General features: G+C 40.6%; 1 protein-coding gene across 14 annotated transcripts in view; it reads right to left on the minus strand.

The window, feature by feature from the left end:
- Positions 1–4,891: 4,891 nt before the first annotated feature.
- Positions 4,892–16,691, minus strand: part of LOC103161318 (zinc finger protein 420) — a 41,263-nt gene continuing 29,463 nt past the window's right edge. For 5 of the 14 annotated variants that reach the window (XM_035449257.1, XM_035449258.1, XM_035449259.1 and 2 more), the window contains 3 exons: positions 16,147–16,352; positions 9,298–9,424; positions 4,892–7,765 (listed from right to left, as the gene is read on the minus strand). In XM_035449257.1, coding sequence (XP_035305148.1) covers positions 5,842–7,578 — 1,737 coding nt within the window. In that variant the 5' untranslated portion in view covers positions 7,579–7,765; positions 9,298–9,424; positions 16,147–16,352 and the 3' untranslated portion in view covers positions 4,892–5,841. Of the gene's footprint in view, positions 7,766–8,110; positions 8,171–9,082; positions 9,089–9,297; positions 9,425–16,146; positions 16,353–16,691 lie in introns of those variants that run through there. The other 9 variants (XM_035449267.1, XM_035449266.1, XM_035449262.1 and 6 more) reach the window with 5 other exon arrangements.

The raw sequence follows: 16,691 nt of genomic DNA on the forward strand, positions 1-16,691 counted from the left end.
GGCCTAGGCCCTGGCCCAAATGACTTGACAGATTTTTGATGATCCCTAATAGAAGGCCTCACCCTCCCTGGGGAGTAGATGGGGGGATGGGATGGGGAGGTCCGGGGAGGGAATGGGAGGAGGGTAGGGAGATGGAACCATTGATATGTAAAATTAAGATCGTTTGTAATTTAAATAAAATTTATTTGAAAATCCAAATACCACCACCTGGGAAAAAACTATTGTTAGGGTTTCTAAATTTAGTTAATTATACATGAATAAATTTTAGGGTGCTTAATATCATTCAAAAAAAGATATGGGTTAGGATATAAGAGCTAGTTAGAAACAAGCCTAAGATATCAGCTGAGCTTTCATAATTAATGTCTCCATGTCATCATTGGGGAGCTGACGATCCTGACCAAAAGTCCAACTATAATAAGTAGGCCAGTGAGCACCATGGGAATTAGGTCTACTTTGTGGGTGCTCATGCACTTTTCTCCTGAAGAATCCAGAGAACAGGGCTGCCTGTGCACCTGCTCTGTTCTGCTGGGGGGGCGGATTATGTTCCAAAGCACAGCCCTAAAACCTGAGTGAACAAATGGGGCTGTTGTGATCAAGAGAGGACTTCACCAAATCTGATGTATTCCTGAGATACTTTTCTTTGCCTATGTAGCCAGGTGTGACTCTCTTTACAGTTTAATGAGTGGCTTCCTCCTGCTGACAGCAACTTTCTGAAAGAGGTATCTTCTTAGGCCCAAGAAAGCCTCACTAGACACTAGGTTTAGACTTAGAAGAGGCCCAGACAGAAAACAATTCCTCAAAGGCAACAAATCTAACCACAGTTCAGTGATCAAGAGAATAGTAACCTAGGTACAATGCCATGAACAAAATGGCAGCCTAGGTACTGCAGAGATAACTCATATGTCAAGAGCTCTTGCTGAGCAGTCATGAGGGCCAGAGTAAAGACCAGTGTCCTGCATTAGCCTGCAACTCCAGGAAGGGTGTAGGTGGCATAGGAGAGTCTCTAGGGATGGCTGGATTCCAGTCTCATGAGGAAAAGGAAGACCCAGGTTCAGGAAGAAAGACTGCTTCCAAAAGGATAGCTAGAGAGTAGTAGAGAGTGACTACCCAGGGTTCTTTGCATTAATCTTTTGGTGACCCCACATGTAGCTCCATGCACAAATAAACCTTTTAAATAAACAAGCAGTGGCCCTTTTAGCCAACTCACCAGTTCACACTCATATACAGGACCCACCTGGCTCAAGTCATCTCCTGCCTTATCCCCAGCCTTTACTACGTATGCCACCATTGCCTGAATACTTGGCAATCGCCCTCCTTTTCTCTAAGAATTTAAAGAACCTGGCTTGGCTTTTAAAGAGCTTCTTCGGTCCCAAACGCAGCTTTAAATTTCTTTAAGCCCTGGTTGGTGAATTCCAGGATCTTGGGTGCATGCTTTAGTGTCACTATCAGGCTTGAGACAGCCACGTACTGCCCAGAATAGCAGCTTACTTTATGCTGGTTGTTCCCAAATGATGTACATGTATCCATTGTATCCTATTATATCGCTCTTCCATCTTTGAAGCTCACCTCAAAACAATAAATCTCTAGTTTTCTCTAAGGTATGTAACAATGTCAATTTTGCTGAGTCCAATCACCACTTTTTAAGTCTCATTAATCTGTTACCATTGATTATCTATTCACCTAAATCTAGCTTCTGGAATTCTAGTCTTTGCTTTCCTCTTATCTCTTTGATCCCCCATTTTATTTTAGCTCCTTTGCTGTCCTTTTCTTGATCCCAATGTTGGGTTCTACACAGTTCAGTCCTTATTTACATCAAGTGCCTACTGATGCAATTCTACTTCAGGGCTCTCAATATGTACAACTAATAACTATTAATACTCAGTCTGGGGTAATACAAGCTGCTATATGTCCAACTGTATCGTCAGTATTTTCATTTGAAGATTAACAGCCCCTTGCAACTGGACAGACTGCTTAGTGGTTAAGAGTGTTTAGTATTCTTGAGTGCCCAAGTTTAGTTCCCAGAACACACATCAGATGGCTCATAGAAGAGTCTCTAGGGATGACCTCTTCAGGCACACTTCCATACATGGAAGATACAAAGACACACATATATGAATAATAATTTATAAAAAGCTCAAACATGTCCAAAATTGACCTCTGTTTTCTTGTGTTGAAACTGCAGCTTCTTCCATCTTTTTCAACATGGTTTCTCTGTATAACAGCTCTTGCTGTCCTGGAACTTGCTTTGTAAACAAAGTGGCCACAAACTCATAGAGATCTACTTGCCTCTGTCCCCCAAATGCTGGCATTAAACATGTGTGCCACCACCCACCAGATAGCTTCCTCCATCTTATTTGATGGAATATACCACCTTTCTAATTGCCAAAAATAAAACCTGAGTTCAATTCACCTAGGTCTTTTCTTTCTTACACATAACCCCTGACCATAAAACAAAACTTGCTTTGTATTTACTTAACATAGAAGAAAACAACTTCTCACTATACCAATAGTAACAATCACAGACTAGGCCAGTGGTTCTCAGCTTGTGAGTTGTGATCCCCACAGGGATTACATATTCAGATATCCTGAATATCAAATATTTGATTCATAACACTAACAAAATTATAGCTATGAAATAGCAAAGAAACTATTTTATGGCTGGGGTTACCACAACATGAGGAACTGTATTAAAGGATTGCAGGTTGAGAACTACTGCTCTAGGCCATAAGCAGATTTTATCTTTAAAGGCTACACATCATTATCATGCTTTTTGCTCAAAACCCTACAGTGGCCACCCATTTCATTCAGAATAAAGAAAAATGCATACAAGGTTTTTTAAGACACAGCCCTTAGTTACCTCCCTAGCCTTCTGTCCTATCATTCCCTTGCCTAGAACTCTAAGACCCTCTAGTTCCTCAAATACACTGATTCACATATTATGTGAATATGAGACATATTTTTGATGAAGTTCAGCATTTAAGAATTTAGATGGCAAAATAGAAATGTTAACAGAATCTACATAGGAAAACCTTCCTGGAATGTTCTTTCCATAAACTTTAGACTTTCTAATCTGGGCCCAGATTCTTTTTTGTTTGTTTGTTTGTGTTTTATTTTTTTCGAGACAGGGCTTTTCTGTAGCTTCCGAGGCTGTCCTGGAACTCACTCTGTAGACCAGACTAGCCTCGAATCCTGAGTGCTGGGATTAAGGGCATGCACCACCACCACCAGATTCTTCTTAAAAGACTTCATCTCTTTTTAAATGATCTATTGACTCTATTACCACCTTTTGGAGACTGGATTTCCTTACATAGTCTAGAATTGTCCACAATTTACTATTTAGTCCTACATGACCCAGAACTTTAAATTCTCCTGCCTCAGGTCCCTTTACCAGCTAGGGCTGGAATTATAGGTATGCCACCATACCTGATACAATTATATTTAACATATTCTATATTTATTTTGCCAGCTCATGCTAAGATTGTTTATAGATATACCCCAAATAACAATAATGGTTGGATTCTAACAAACACTCAAATGAATAAAACTACTTTTAGAATAAACCTGTATGGGGAAAGTTTACAAAAATTCAAGTTTTTTGCATACCTACTTACCTTTGCAAGCATGGGCTGCTGTCTCAGATTTTATCCAAGTTCCTCCTTTAAGTCAGTTCATAAGTTTCAATTAACTAGATCAAACACTTGTAGTCAGAAATAGCATCTCAGTCTCTGCCTGAGATAGGATCTCATTATGTAGCTCTGGCTGTACTGGAATCCACTATGTAGACCAGGCTGGCCTCAAACTCACAGAGATCCACCTGTCTCTGCCTCCTGAGTACTAGGATTAAAGGGCATGGGCCATCATGTCTGGCTGTACCTCCTAATAAAGCAATATAATATTACTACGGGCCTGGCTACATCTATTCTGAATTAATGTCTCTTACAAGACATCTTTCAAAGCAGCAAGAAACACTGAGCATGCATGTTCTGCATCATTCTTGTCATTTCCTCTAACATTTCAGTCTAGTTTGGTATCAAGTGTGCCTTACAAGACAGTAGGCTGCAGGCTATTCAAATGTCCTACCTGAAAAAATAAGAATATTCACTTTGTAGCTCATTCTCAATATACTGTCACTCTCCATGGCCTTATATTGAGATTTCTTTCTTTTTCTTTTTTGGTTTTTCGAGACAGGGTTTCTCTGTGTAGCTTTGGAGCCTGTCCTGGTACTAGCTCTTGTAGACCAGGCTGGTCTCAAACTCAGAGATCCACCTGCCTCTGCCTCCCGAGTGCTGGGATTAAAGGTGTGCAACACCACTGCCCGGTTTAATATTGAGATTTCATTTATTCGCAACAGCCTTTTTTCAGGAAAAACATTATTTTATGCCCTTAAGAAAAACGTTATCACCAGTCATTGTGGCGCATGCCTTTAATCCCAGTACTCAGGAGGCAGAGGCAGGTGGATCTCTGTAAGTTTGAGGTCAGCCTTGTTTACAGAGCGAGTAACAGGACATTCAGGGGTATACAGAGAAACTGTCTCAAAAAGGCAGACAGACAGACACAGAGAGAGAGGGGGAGAGAGAGAAAGAAAGAGAGAGAGTTTATTGTTCAGAGAACTAGGAAAGCATAAGTAAAAGGGTTACTTTAATTTAAAATAAAGAAATATATAGACAGAGAAGAGTTGGAATGACTGACTGTTCACAAAATCAGCAGGGTTGCAGACTCCACCATCCATAACACCCAGATACCATTTCCAAAATCCTCATGAGGCTATCTGGGCTCCACCTCAGATGCCTAGAGTGTTAAGACGGGAAAAGAAACAGAGGGGAAGGATTTCTTAAATATTCTACTCATACAAATACATCTTGTTGACCTGCCATGGAGACTGAGATAGGTGTTTTTTTTTTTTTGTCTAGGGTTTTGTGACTGAAAGGGAAATGAAAATTAAGTAGAACACCAGTCTCTGATACAAACACATCTGTTTTTTCATTGTAAATGAAATGTAATCTATAGGTGTAGCTTTTAACTTTCAGTTAACAAACTACATATTCAAGTTTTTTTTTATTTCCTAGATTTGTCCTGAGTATTTAGCTCATCATTTATAAATAATATTCTTGAGTTGATGTCAAAGAGTTGAAACATAAGTGTGGGGGCTTTGTGACAAACCAATCACATCTCTCCTAAATTCTGTAACAGTGGTTGGTGCTCAATAAGACACCAATACAAAAGGGTTTCTTCATACTATAAATTTCCTTTTATAATAAATATGTGAGATTTGAGTTAATGCCTTCTCATGTTGATGACAGTGTATAATGCCATCCACCCACGTAATTTGTCTAGGACAAATATTAATGAAAGATTTCTTAATTTAGCTACACTGATAAGCTCCTTCCTTTCATGTAAATTCTCTAAAATCACAATAATGAAAACAGCACCTAACATTTATGATATGCTCTGTTCAAGGCACTGTTCTAAGTGCTTTTACATAATTAAACATGAGATGAAAAAAATAGTCTTAGATATACCTTACAAATGATTAAATCAAAGCAAGGTTACTTATAAAAAAAAGTCACAAAGGAAATGAACTCATAGGACCACAATAATGATGACACAGACTTTTTCTATGCTAAAGACCTTTCTATAACACAGTAACAGAATCACTATTATAATTTGATAAAATGCAGTACAGTTATAAACAAAAGACTTTGCTATGTGAATTATATCAGCATTTCTAGTCTCCCATATAAATTTTCAAATGCTGAACTTTGTGAGTCCTATATTTACATTCGTAAGAGTTCTTCACTGATGACCAGGAAAAGCTATGCTAATGGAAAAGAATAAGTTAACTCAAATAAAAAATTGTGAATGATGACTAAAGTCTATTCCACATTCTTTACAGTCAACAGATTTGTCACTGCTATGAATTCTCTGATGTTGCATTAATTGTGACCCACGAGTAAAGGCCTTCTCACATTCTTTACATTGATATGGTTTCTCACCGGTATGAATCCGTTGGTGCCGAGAAAGATGTGAGCTCTGAGTGAAGGCCTTTCTACATTCTTTACATTCATAGGGCTTCTCACCTGTATGGATTCTCTGATGTAGAGTAAGTTGAGAGCCATGACCAAAGGCCTTCCCACATTCCTTACATTCATAAGGTTTTTCTCCAGTGTGAGTTCGCTGATGTTGAGTGAGCTGTGAACCACGAATGAAGGCCTTCCCACACTCCCTACACCGATATGGTTTTTCACCAGTATGAATTCTCTGATGTTGTATAAGTAGTAATCCACGAGCGAAGGCTTTGCCACATTCACTACATACATAGGGTTTCTCACCAGTATGAAGTCTCTGATGTTGAGAAAGATGTGAGCTCTGAGTGAAGGCCATTCTGCATTCTTTACATTCATACGGTTTTTCACCAGTATGGATTCTTTGATGTTGAGTAAGCTGTGAGCTGCGAATAAAAGACTTGCCGCACTCCTTACACTCATAGGGTTTCTCACCAGTGTGGATTCTCTCATGCTGAGTAAGTTCTGAGCCCCGACTAAAATTTTTTCCACACTCTTTACAGTCATAGGGTTTTTCACCAGTGTGAATCCTCTGATGTCGAGTAAGGAGTGATCCACGATTAAAGGCCTTCCCACACTCCTTACACTGATAGGGTTTCTCACCAGTATGAATTCTCTGATGTTGAGTAAGTTGTGAGCCATGACTAAAGGTCTTTCCACATTCTTTACATTCATAAGGCTTTTCATTAGTATGGATCCTCTGATGTTGAGTAAGTTGGGAACCACGGATGAAAGCCTTTCCACAGTCATCACATTTGTAGGGTTTTTCACCAGTATGAATTCTTTGATGCTGCATAAGTAGTGAGCCTCGAATAAAAGCCTTTCCACATTCCTTGCATTCATAGGGCTTTTCTCCATTATGGATTTTCTGATGCTGCGAAAGCTGTGAAGCACAAATGAAAGCCTTCCCACACTCTTTACATTCGTAGGGCTTCTCACCGGTGTGACTTCTTCTATGGAGAAGAAGCTGTGAGAGCTGAGTAAAGACCTTCCTACATTCTTTGCAGTCATACAGCTTCTCTCCAGTGTGCAGTCTCTGGTGCAGAGTAAGCTGCGAATTCTGGGGGAAGGCCTTTCCACACGCTTTACATTCAAACGGTTTCTCACCAGTGTGGACTTTCTGATGTCGGCTGAGTTGCGAGCTTCGAATGAACGTTTTCCCACATTCGTCACACTTATAGGGCTTTTCACCAGTATGAATCCTATGGTGTAAAATAAGCTGGGAGCTTTGAGTAAAAGCCTTTCCACATTCCTTGCATGCATAGGGTTTCTCACCGGTATGAAGTCTTTGATGAAGACTTAGCTGAGAATCACGACTAAAGGCTTTCCCACACTGCTCACACTCATAGGGTTTCTCACCAGTATGGACACTCTGATGCTGAGTCAGGTGTGAGGCTCGTCTGAAGGCTTTGCCACATTCCTCACATTTATATGGTTTCTCTGTAGAATAACCCGGTGGATGCTGAGATAAATAAGTGTGTGGGCCAAAAATGGACATTTTGTCATATGTTATCATTTCTTGCCTATAATATTACTTCCAATTTTCTTCCTTTGCTAATCTGTCTTTGATTCCCAAATATCTTCTAGAATTAGTTTTAGGTGCACAGTTTTTGAGCCTGACACTCATTTCCCATTGAAGTCATTCTGATTCCTTAATGTGCTATTTGAAGGCAAATCCTTATTCAAACACCTAGAAGGCAAGTCTGAAAGATAAGACAACATCAAATAATTTTAGAGAAATATAACTGATTTAGCAGAAATGACAACAGAAAAGTCATATCTGTAACAAGTAACAAGCATATATTAGTATTCTCCCAATATTTCTTACTACATCCCACCCACGTCAACATCTACCTGTCACAGCAAAATTGACTATGTACATCATTTCATTAACAGAATACTGTTTTCAATTCTATGCTATTCTATACATGCCCCCAAAGTCAGAAAAAAACAAAAACAAAAACAAAAAACAAAACAACTAAAGTGATTTTGATGCTGCTATCCAGAATTTTTTTAAGAAAGCTTTGCTGGACAGTGGTGGTACTCACCTTTAATCCCAACACTCAGGAGGCAGAGGCAGGCAAATCTTTGCGAGTTAGAGGTCAGCCTGGTCTACGGAGTGAGTTACAGAACAGCTGATACTACACAGAGAAACCCTGTCTTGAGAGACCAAAAAAAAAAAAAAAAGTTTAGGCGACACTTGTTGTAATAATAATGATAATGGTATGTATAAATGTATACACACACATTAGCTTAGAATGACTTCTTACATTAAAATATATAATGGGTACCTGAGACCAGAGAATAATGAAAACTCACCTGAGAGTGAAAAGAATGAGATTAAGAAAGTTTTCAAGACAGGAGGTGATGGTGCACGCCTCCAATGCCAGCACTCAGGAGGCAGAGGCAAGTGGAGCTCTATGAGTTTGAGGCCAGCCTGGTCAACTTTGCAAGCTCCGGCCACTCAGAGCTATATAGTGAGACCCTAATCTTATTTCTGTTAATTTACCATAAATTGTATATATATATATATATATATATATATATATATATATATATAAATAAATGAAGGTGAAAATGATGAAAGAATTGGTATAGTAAAAGCTAAAAACAAAATATCCACAACTGACAACTTAAGAGACAGAACGGAAAAACACAGGGTCTTTTGTTCTACTCAAGTAAGTCTTAACATCCTGAAAAAGCCATATGAAAAGTGAAAAACTAAAGCAGTGTTTTGGACTATTTCATACTGCTTGGTGTTTGGGTTGGGATTCTGAGTGCTATGATATAAGAACAAGAGACTGGTCACTGCAGGGTCCAAAATCTGAGCCAGGCTGTACCTCTCTATTCTTTTTCTCATCTTATTATGTAGCTGAGGCTAGCCTGAAGTTTGTAATCTTCCTGTCTCAACCTCTGGAGTGTTGAAATTACAGGCATAAGACAGATACTAAGCCCACATAACACTGTTAAATAACTTAAAATTCAGAAGTTTAAAGAAATGGCTTAGAGGTTAAAAGCACTGCCTGCTCTTCCAGAGGACCTAGGTTCAATTCCCAACACCCACCTGGTGATTCACAACTGTCCGTAACTCCATAATTCCAGTTCCAGGGGATCTGACACTTTCTTCTGGCCTCCACATGCATGTACACATATACATGTGGAAGCAAAACACTCATACACATGAAGCAATATTTTTTAAATTAGCTCATCAGATACAAGGAACAGAAACTCTTACCAACTGGCACCAAGTTACTCTAGTTTTCCAAACGTCACATCTCTGTACAAATCCCTCTGAATAGAATTCAAGCATTTCCACACTTCCTGAGAGAAGTCAAAGCAACATCACTAAACATCCCTGATTTCTGAAAAACAAACACAATTACCAGCTGTAGAAATAAAGGATACAATTCTACAGATTGAAGTTTTTGACACAGACAGATAGCCAAGAATGAAGTGATGAGGTGTGAGCATGTTCGAATTTTCTCTTGTAGGTATCTTCTACATATAAGATATTATACTGCTAAGTCTAGGAGGGAATACAATCCACACAATGTCCCGGCTTCTATTACGAAACAACATATACAAATACCCTGTAAAAATACTTAAGTTGGATATCACACATTCAACAAATACTATTTCTCTTCTGTTTAGGAATAAGGAAAATAATTGTATTTTTCCCTATAAAATCTTTTTGCTGTTATTTCTTGGTTTTGACAGTTTCTCATAGGCACCAGGTTGGCCTCAACCTTACTATATGGCCAAGGATGATCTTGGCTTGAACCCTTCCTCCTTTTGCAAACTCCCTTTCCTTGGTGTTGGGATTAGAGGCATGTACTATCATACTCAAGTTGTCAACAGCCTTAACTGAGAAAGAAACACATTCTACATCTAGAGCATTCTGACCACACTAAAGGCAAAAGGAAATTATCCATATAACAGATGTTTCCTTCAAGGAAGCTAGAATGTGCTATTTCTTAAGACGTATGGGCTTGTTGTGTTCAAACATATGTTTCTCTCCATATTTTATTGTCTTTATCCCTGGTGATCTATTAAGCAAAACACTCAATTCCTTATAAATATAGTTTTATGATTATAGTGTCTGGTCACTCTGGGGTTTTAGAACATCTTGCATGCTCTTTCAGTCCCTAGACTTCCCTGCAGGAAATTCACATTATAGATTCAGAGTCCTGTTTCACAAACTGAGATTTTCAAACTGTGGAAATACACAGCTGGTACAACCTTATAAAATGAGATTTGTACAATACTGAAGCATTTTGAATCCTCATAGTCATCATTACATCAGATTATAATAGGGTTCTCTAAAGTAGCAGAATTTATAAAATGACTCTCTCTCTCTCCTCTCTCTCTCTCTCTCTCTCTCTCTCTCTCTCTCTCTCTCTCTGAATTGAAAGTCCAGAAATCCAGTAGTTTCTCAGTCTGAGGCTGGATGTCTCAGCTGGTCTTCAATAAATGCTGGAATCCCAAAGAAGTAGGTTCCAATGCCAGTGAAGAACTGGACTTGCTAGCAAGGCAAGAGCAAGCAGGCAAAGAGCGAAAAAATGTCCTTCTCCCATGTCCATATACAAGCTTCCAGCCGAAGGTGTAGCCCAGATAAGATCTGTACTAAAAGTGTGTCTTCCTGCCTCAAAATATGGATTAAAAGTAGATATTCCCACTTCAAATTAAGCAGAAAGCTCTCATAGGTGTGCCTTCTATTTTGGAGTTTTAGTGAATTCCAGGATGTAGTCACATTGACAACCAAGGGAATTACATCATAATTACAACACAGAGAATTACATCATAAGCACTTTCTATGTCACCAGTAATTTAATCTTTTTTATAGACTTTAGACAAGCATTGTATAATAGATCTGATTTTCACTTTTGAAAAGTTGAGGATATTAGAATTGTGTTTCTAACTTTTGGATATTATTACTATTTATCACTCTTAAAATCTCCTTTTCCCATCTAAACAATAGAAAAATGGAACTCTATCTATCCCAACTATATACATTCAACCTCACAACTTACTAGTGAGGTTCAAAATGATCCAATTATCAGTATCGATCAGTTCCGCACTCTTGATCTCTCTAACCAGTCCCTAGCCATTTTCTAACCTGAATGTTTATAAAGCATGAGCTCTTTCTATAATCCCAGTATGAAAGGCTGGTGAAGGATGACAATGAGTTTGAGGCCAGCCTGGAATACATAGTGAGTTTGGGAGCCAATGTAGCTAATAAGCAAGTTCAAGACCAGCATGGGCTCCACAGAAAAGTCCTGTCTCAAACAAAGCCACATGCTGAGAGATTCAAAGATTTCTTTTTGTCATGTACCAACTTTCCTACCTCATAAAATCAGAGGAATCTCTATCTTATAAAAATCTTTTTGTTAGATCAGTGTTCCTAGTCAAAGATGCTGTATGGAGGGCTGGAGATATGGCTCAGTGGTTAAGAGCACTTGCTCTTTTTGAAGAGAATAAGAGTTCAGTTCCAGCACCTACATGGTGGCTCACAACTATTTTCTGACTACTGAGAGTACCAGGCATACATACATACATACATGCAGGCAAAATACTCATATATACAAAACAAATAAATCTTTAAAAATTCAAGATCACTTGCTGCTCTTTCAGAGAACCTGAATTTGGTTCCCAGCACCCACATAATGGCATACAATCATCCATAATTCCAGTTCCAGAGTATCTGATGCCCTCTTCTGGTCTCTGTGAGTATCTGCACTCTTATAGTACACATGTACATGCAAGCAAAACATTCCTATACCTAAAATAAAAATTCTTAAATTTGTTAAAAGTTGCCAAATGTATTGTTAAATAGACACATAATTACAGGCTAGATTAGACAGATGCATGTACCATTATAAGAATGAGACAAAATGAGAGCATACTCAGTTAGAAGGTTCCAGAAATATGCAGTTAACAAACCTGCCTAGTAAATGAATTAAAAATGCTTAGTAAATCCCACACACTAACCAACCACACCCAATAAAACTCATTGGTCCCTGCTAATGTAGGAGGAAGCTACAAAGAAGATTCTCAGACAAGCCAACCTATAAAGACTCTGAAGTCAGACCAGCTGCTTGGAAAAAGCAAAAACCAGCTGAATTGCCTGGAAGAGGCTAAGACCAGAGTGGAAGGAGCATTCTCCAACTTGTTTGGCTGCCTGTAGGCTGTGCAGTGTGCCTCAGGTTCCCAGCTGTTGTCACCTGTGCTGGGGTAGGCTTTGATGATGCAATGTCTTTCATTCATTTCTGCTCCTGTAAGTAAGCCCTCACCCATATTCCTGTAATATACCAAAAATATACTCATTAGTTCACAAAACTGAACTTTGGTGGTATACAAACTTTGGTCTGTCATGCGCTCTATTTCTGGAGTATGTAGATAGATATGAGCAGATGTATGCGTCTGTGTGTGTGTGTGTGGTGTCTTCCTGGGAGAAGTTTTGTCACACAGCTGGCTGGCACCCAAACAGTGACATGACAGAAACAAATGAACTGGGGAGGAATGAGTGCATGGTCCTGTCTAGAGGTAGCAAGGTATATAACTGAGGTTGAGCCGCTTGAGGGGGTTGAATCCATAGACAAAATTCAGGTACAGTTGTCCTTTCCTGTATGGTGTGTATTGATGTCCCTTTGTGTTATGACAGCTGAAGGGCTCTAGCAGGTCCAAGCATGGCAAACATGGAACTGGTGGGCCTTGCCCTTCCCCCTTCCCTCTCCCTCATAAACTGACTGAGTATATATCTAAAGCTAGCCACCAAGTTCTATTCCCATATTTGGACACTTCTTATGCCAGATTCATTCTTACGGCTGATCACCAAGGTCCAGCTATCAAAGTATTGAAGTCCAGTAATCAAAAGCCCCCTTTTGGCTACCGCAGTTAACATGCCCAATCAAAGCATACCACAGCACTCTAGCCCAGCCTTACACAGACCTGTGGTGATATACTGTTTATGATCTAATAAAGTCATTGGAGATCAGAATGCAAAGCTAGCCACAGCCATAGAAGCTGGGCGCTGGTGGCACACACCTTTAATCCCAGGACTCAGGAGACAGAGGCAGATGGATCTCTGTGAGCCCAAGACCACTCAGGGCTACATGAGAGTGAATCAGTCTAAAGGAGAAACAGAGCTCCTGGCTTTAATCCCAGCACTAGAGAGAATAGAAGGAGCTCAATGCAGTCTCAGGAGCAGTCTGAGATTCGGTGAGGAGCAATGCATTCTGGAGATGCAATCTGAGGTTTGGTGGATCGCCTCTTCAGTCTGAGCATCGATCGGTAGAAGTGAGAACTCTCTAGTGGCTGGTTGCTTTACTTCTCTGATCTTTAGCTAGGCAGACCTCTCTCTTTTTCCTCTTAAAAAAATCACACCTACAAGTAATCTGCTGCTGTCTTCTGCCTGAGTCAGAAATCAGCCACTTTTCTTTTCCACTTAATAAAAGATCTTTGTGAAAATAGGTATTAGGGTGTGGTCTGTGCCTACTCCGGAGGTTGGGAGGCAGCACCACCCCAGGCTTAGGACTGTCCACGGGAGGAATCTCAGAATGGCAGTCTTCACCTAGTGTGGCACTCGTGCTTGAAGAGCGGGGCCCACCACATTATTATGGAGTTGACCTGAAAAGAGTTCAAGGTTTAAAGGGAGTTTCGCACACAAGGGTAGAGATTGCTGGCAAGCAACAGCAGAGGCTTCCTGGCTTCTGTTGTGTGTGGCTAGAAATGCATCTCTGGTGGAAATGGCAGCCAAGTAGGAACTTGCTTGTGTAAAGCTGCAATTGTAACAAGAAAGGGAGATGTAGCCAGCATCTTCCACGTCATCTTAAGTAAATTAGATAAACAAGAGGATGAGAGAGATTGGTAACAAAAGCAGTTGAAGATGTCCATGGGGTCCAAACTTTTAATAGAAAAAGAGAGAAAATCTATAACCCAGCCTGCAGGGGAGGGGAGCTTAACAATGGCTCCATACAAGAAAACTAGGAATCAGGAAATATTCAGCACTTGAACTGCTGGGACTGGGGAAGACTTAAACAAACAATAAAAGAGTCCATCACAGACTGGCTTGTAAAGCTGTGGGACATAGGAGCAGATGGCATCAGTAGGGGCGCAGTGGAGGCAGGAAACTGAGTAATACAACTCCCCATCCCTCCTTAAGGCAAACACTGCATAACCTGAGACACTGTGAGGGCAGTCAGTCCAGATGGACTGGCTTACCAGAGCCATTAGAAACACCTGGTTATCTCTGTCTGTGGTCCCCACAATCAGCAGGACCAGAGAGGTAGCAGAGCTATTGAAGGAACGAGGAGTAAGAAAAGCTGTGTCTGAACCCCCATTCACTGGGCCAGACAGAACTATATTCCTAGAGAAGTTCAACAAAAGACTGATCCAGCAGTGACCCAAGGCTGGTGTGGAGCTTTAGCAGGGTTACTGGGCTATTTGGTTGGGCAAGATCTTGATGAAGTAGGAAAAGCTTTGGCAGATCTCAGTAACTTAGACTAGCATATAAAGAGTGTCCATAAAGTAGGAGAGTGACCTAGAAGAGACAGCAAAAAGGTAAAGCCCAGGAAGACTTCACTCTGGGTTCCTCAAAGACAAATGTAGCAAGATTTGTGTCGAGCTGGAGTTCCTAAGAAAAATATTGACAGAAGCCAAACTGTGGTGAGGAGCTTCTGAAAGGCTCTAACCCAAGGAGCAGTGCACAGACGTCTGTGATAGAACAGCACAGGTGAAGACGATCAAGGCTGTCCCAGGCATGGGTGATTATTCCCCCCAGACTAAGGAGGGTTCCTGTCTCTCCAGCAAGAAGTTATGCTAGGGGTGGAGGTGGTTGATCCATCCCAGAACCCCCCCCCCAACAGCCAGGTATTGCGATTGAGGAGGCAGCAGCCATCATGCCAACACAGAATCACTCTGACCCAGGGAGCCAGCAGGTACAGCAGGGGAGAACAGGGCCACATTCACCTTTGGCCTTGAGTAGGTCTGAGGATATTAAGGCCCCTGAGTTTATCAGATGTGGAGAAACATAGGGAGGCTCCAGGATATAGAAATAAAATGGTTCAGAGAGAATGACTGAGGATTACAGAGAGCTAATTAAGTTAGTGTCTCCTATCCATGCTTTGTATCCAACCATGCTCTGCAATTGGTACAAATGGATGGAACTTTTTCATGCTGTACTAGACCTTGCTTGTGGTTGACCTTAGTATCTTCTTAGTTGTGAACTTCTGGGATCACCTGACACTGCTGAGAGCAGATGACCACAGACTTTCAACATGCTTCACCAAGGTTATCCTTTGTTGTGGGATGGTGGTTCAGGACGCTGCCTTACCCTGCCCTGCCCATCCTCTGGAGAAGGTTTTGTTATATAGTGATGTAATGCTAGCCTCTGCATGTTTTCCAGGTTTGGAAAGCCACTGGAGAGACAAGCCAAGCAGCAAAAAAGACACTCAGACAAACTAAGCTGAAAAGCAAGAATGGAGTCCCAAAAGCTGTCCTCTGACTTGTACACGCACTCCATGGCACAAACACACACACACACACACACACCACCCATCCTATACACACACACACACACTTTTTAAAAGGAAATCGTAACCTCTTTCATTCAGTAACTAAAATCATCAGTTGACAAAAGAAATCAGTAGCAATATAACGGATTTACATAACATTCCATCAAGTGTTTGATGTAACTGATACACACCTACACCCAAATGTCAAGAGCTGGATGGACCTGGAGGGGGCACAGCTACCAGGTTTAAGGCAATAGGCCAATATGGAAAGCACAGCTAAACTTTTAACCATTTATTAACCATTCAGTTTTAACCAATGGCTAATTCGGGTAAAGTGCCAACTCGCTCACTGTTCAATTTCCTCCATGGAACAGCATGGAGTCAATCAACACTGCTGGGAGAAATCCTCTCAATACCAAGAGAACACTGAAGGAAAGTTTCGTGCTGTCTTGTGAACTGAGCTCAAAGGAGGAGGAGGAGGAGGAAGAGGAGGAGGAGGAGGAGGAGGAGGAGGAAGAAGGGCTGGAGTAGGTAAGAGAACTACTTTAGAGGAGGGATAAAATGTCTTCAACCTTTTACCCATTGATAAGGACATCTTGGCAGGAATGTCTAATAAAGAGCCCTCCTAAGAGAGGCGGCTGGGCCAGGAATGCGGGTGTGCATGAGACATGGCTGGTGAGGAGTCTGCTGGCTCCCTTGGAAGACTGCAAAGCATTCTGTGTGTACTAAATCGGGTATGGTGAGGACAGCTTTCTCCTAAGTGGCTTACAGGGATCACCTTTGAAGAAAAAGAGACAAATTCAATAAATAAAAGAAAATCAGTAAAGGGCTAGAAGATTTAAACAACACAGTCAATCTCCCCAATCTAGCTGACACTGATTCTACCCAACACCAGGAGAATGCAGCCTTTTCAATTGCATGGGGAACATATGCACCAGATTGTAGGTCAGAAAACAAATCTTAGTAAATTTAAAAGGATTCAAAGCACACAAAGAAATAGGAAGCATCAGATCTATCAAACTACTTGAAAAATGGAAAAAAAAATATCTCATGGGTTAAAGAAAAAGGCAAAGGGCAAGTTGGAAAGGATTACAAACTGAAGGCAGCCGGGCGTTGG

Source organism: Cricetulus griseus, chromosome 9, assembly GCF_003668045.3.
Source record: "Cricetulus griseus strain 17A/GY chromosome 9, alternate assembly CriGri-PICRH-1.0, whole genome shotgun sequence".
Classification (NCBI taxonomy): Eukaryota; Metazoa; Chordata; class Mammalia; order Rodentia; family Cricetidae; genus Cricetulus; species Cricetulus griseus.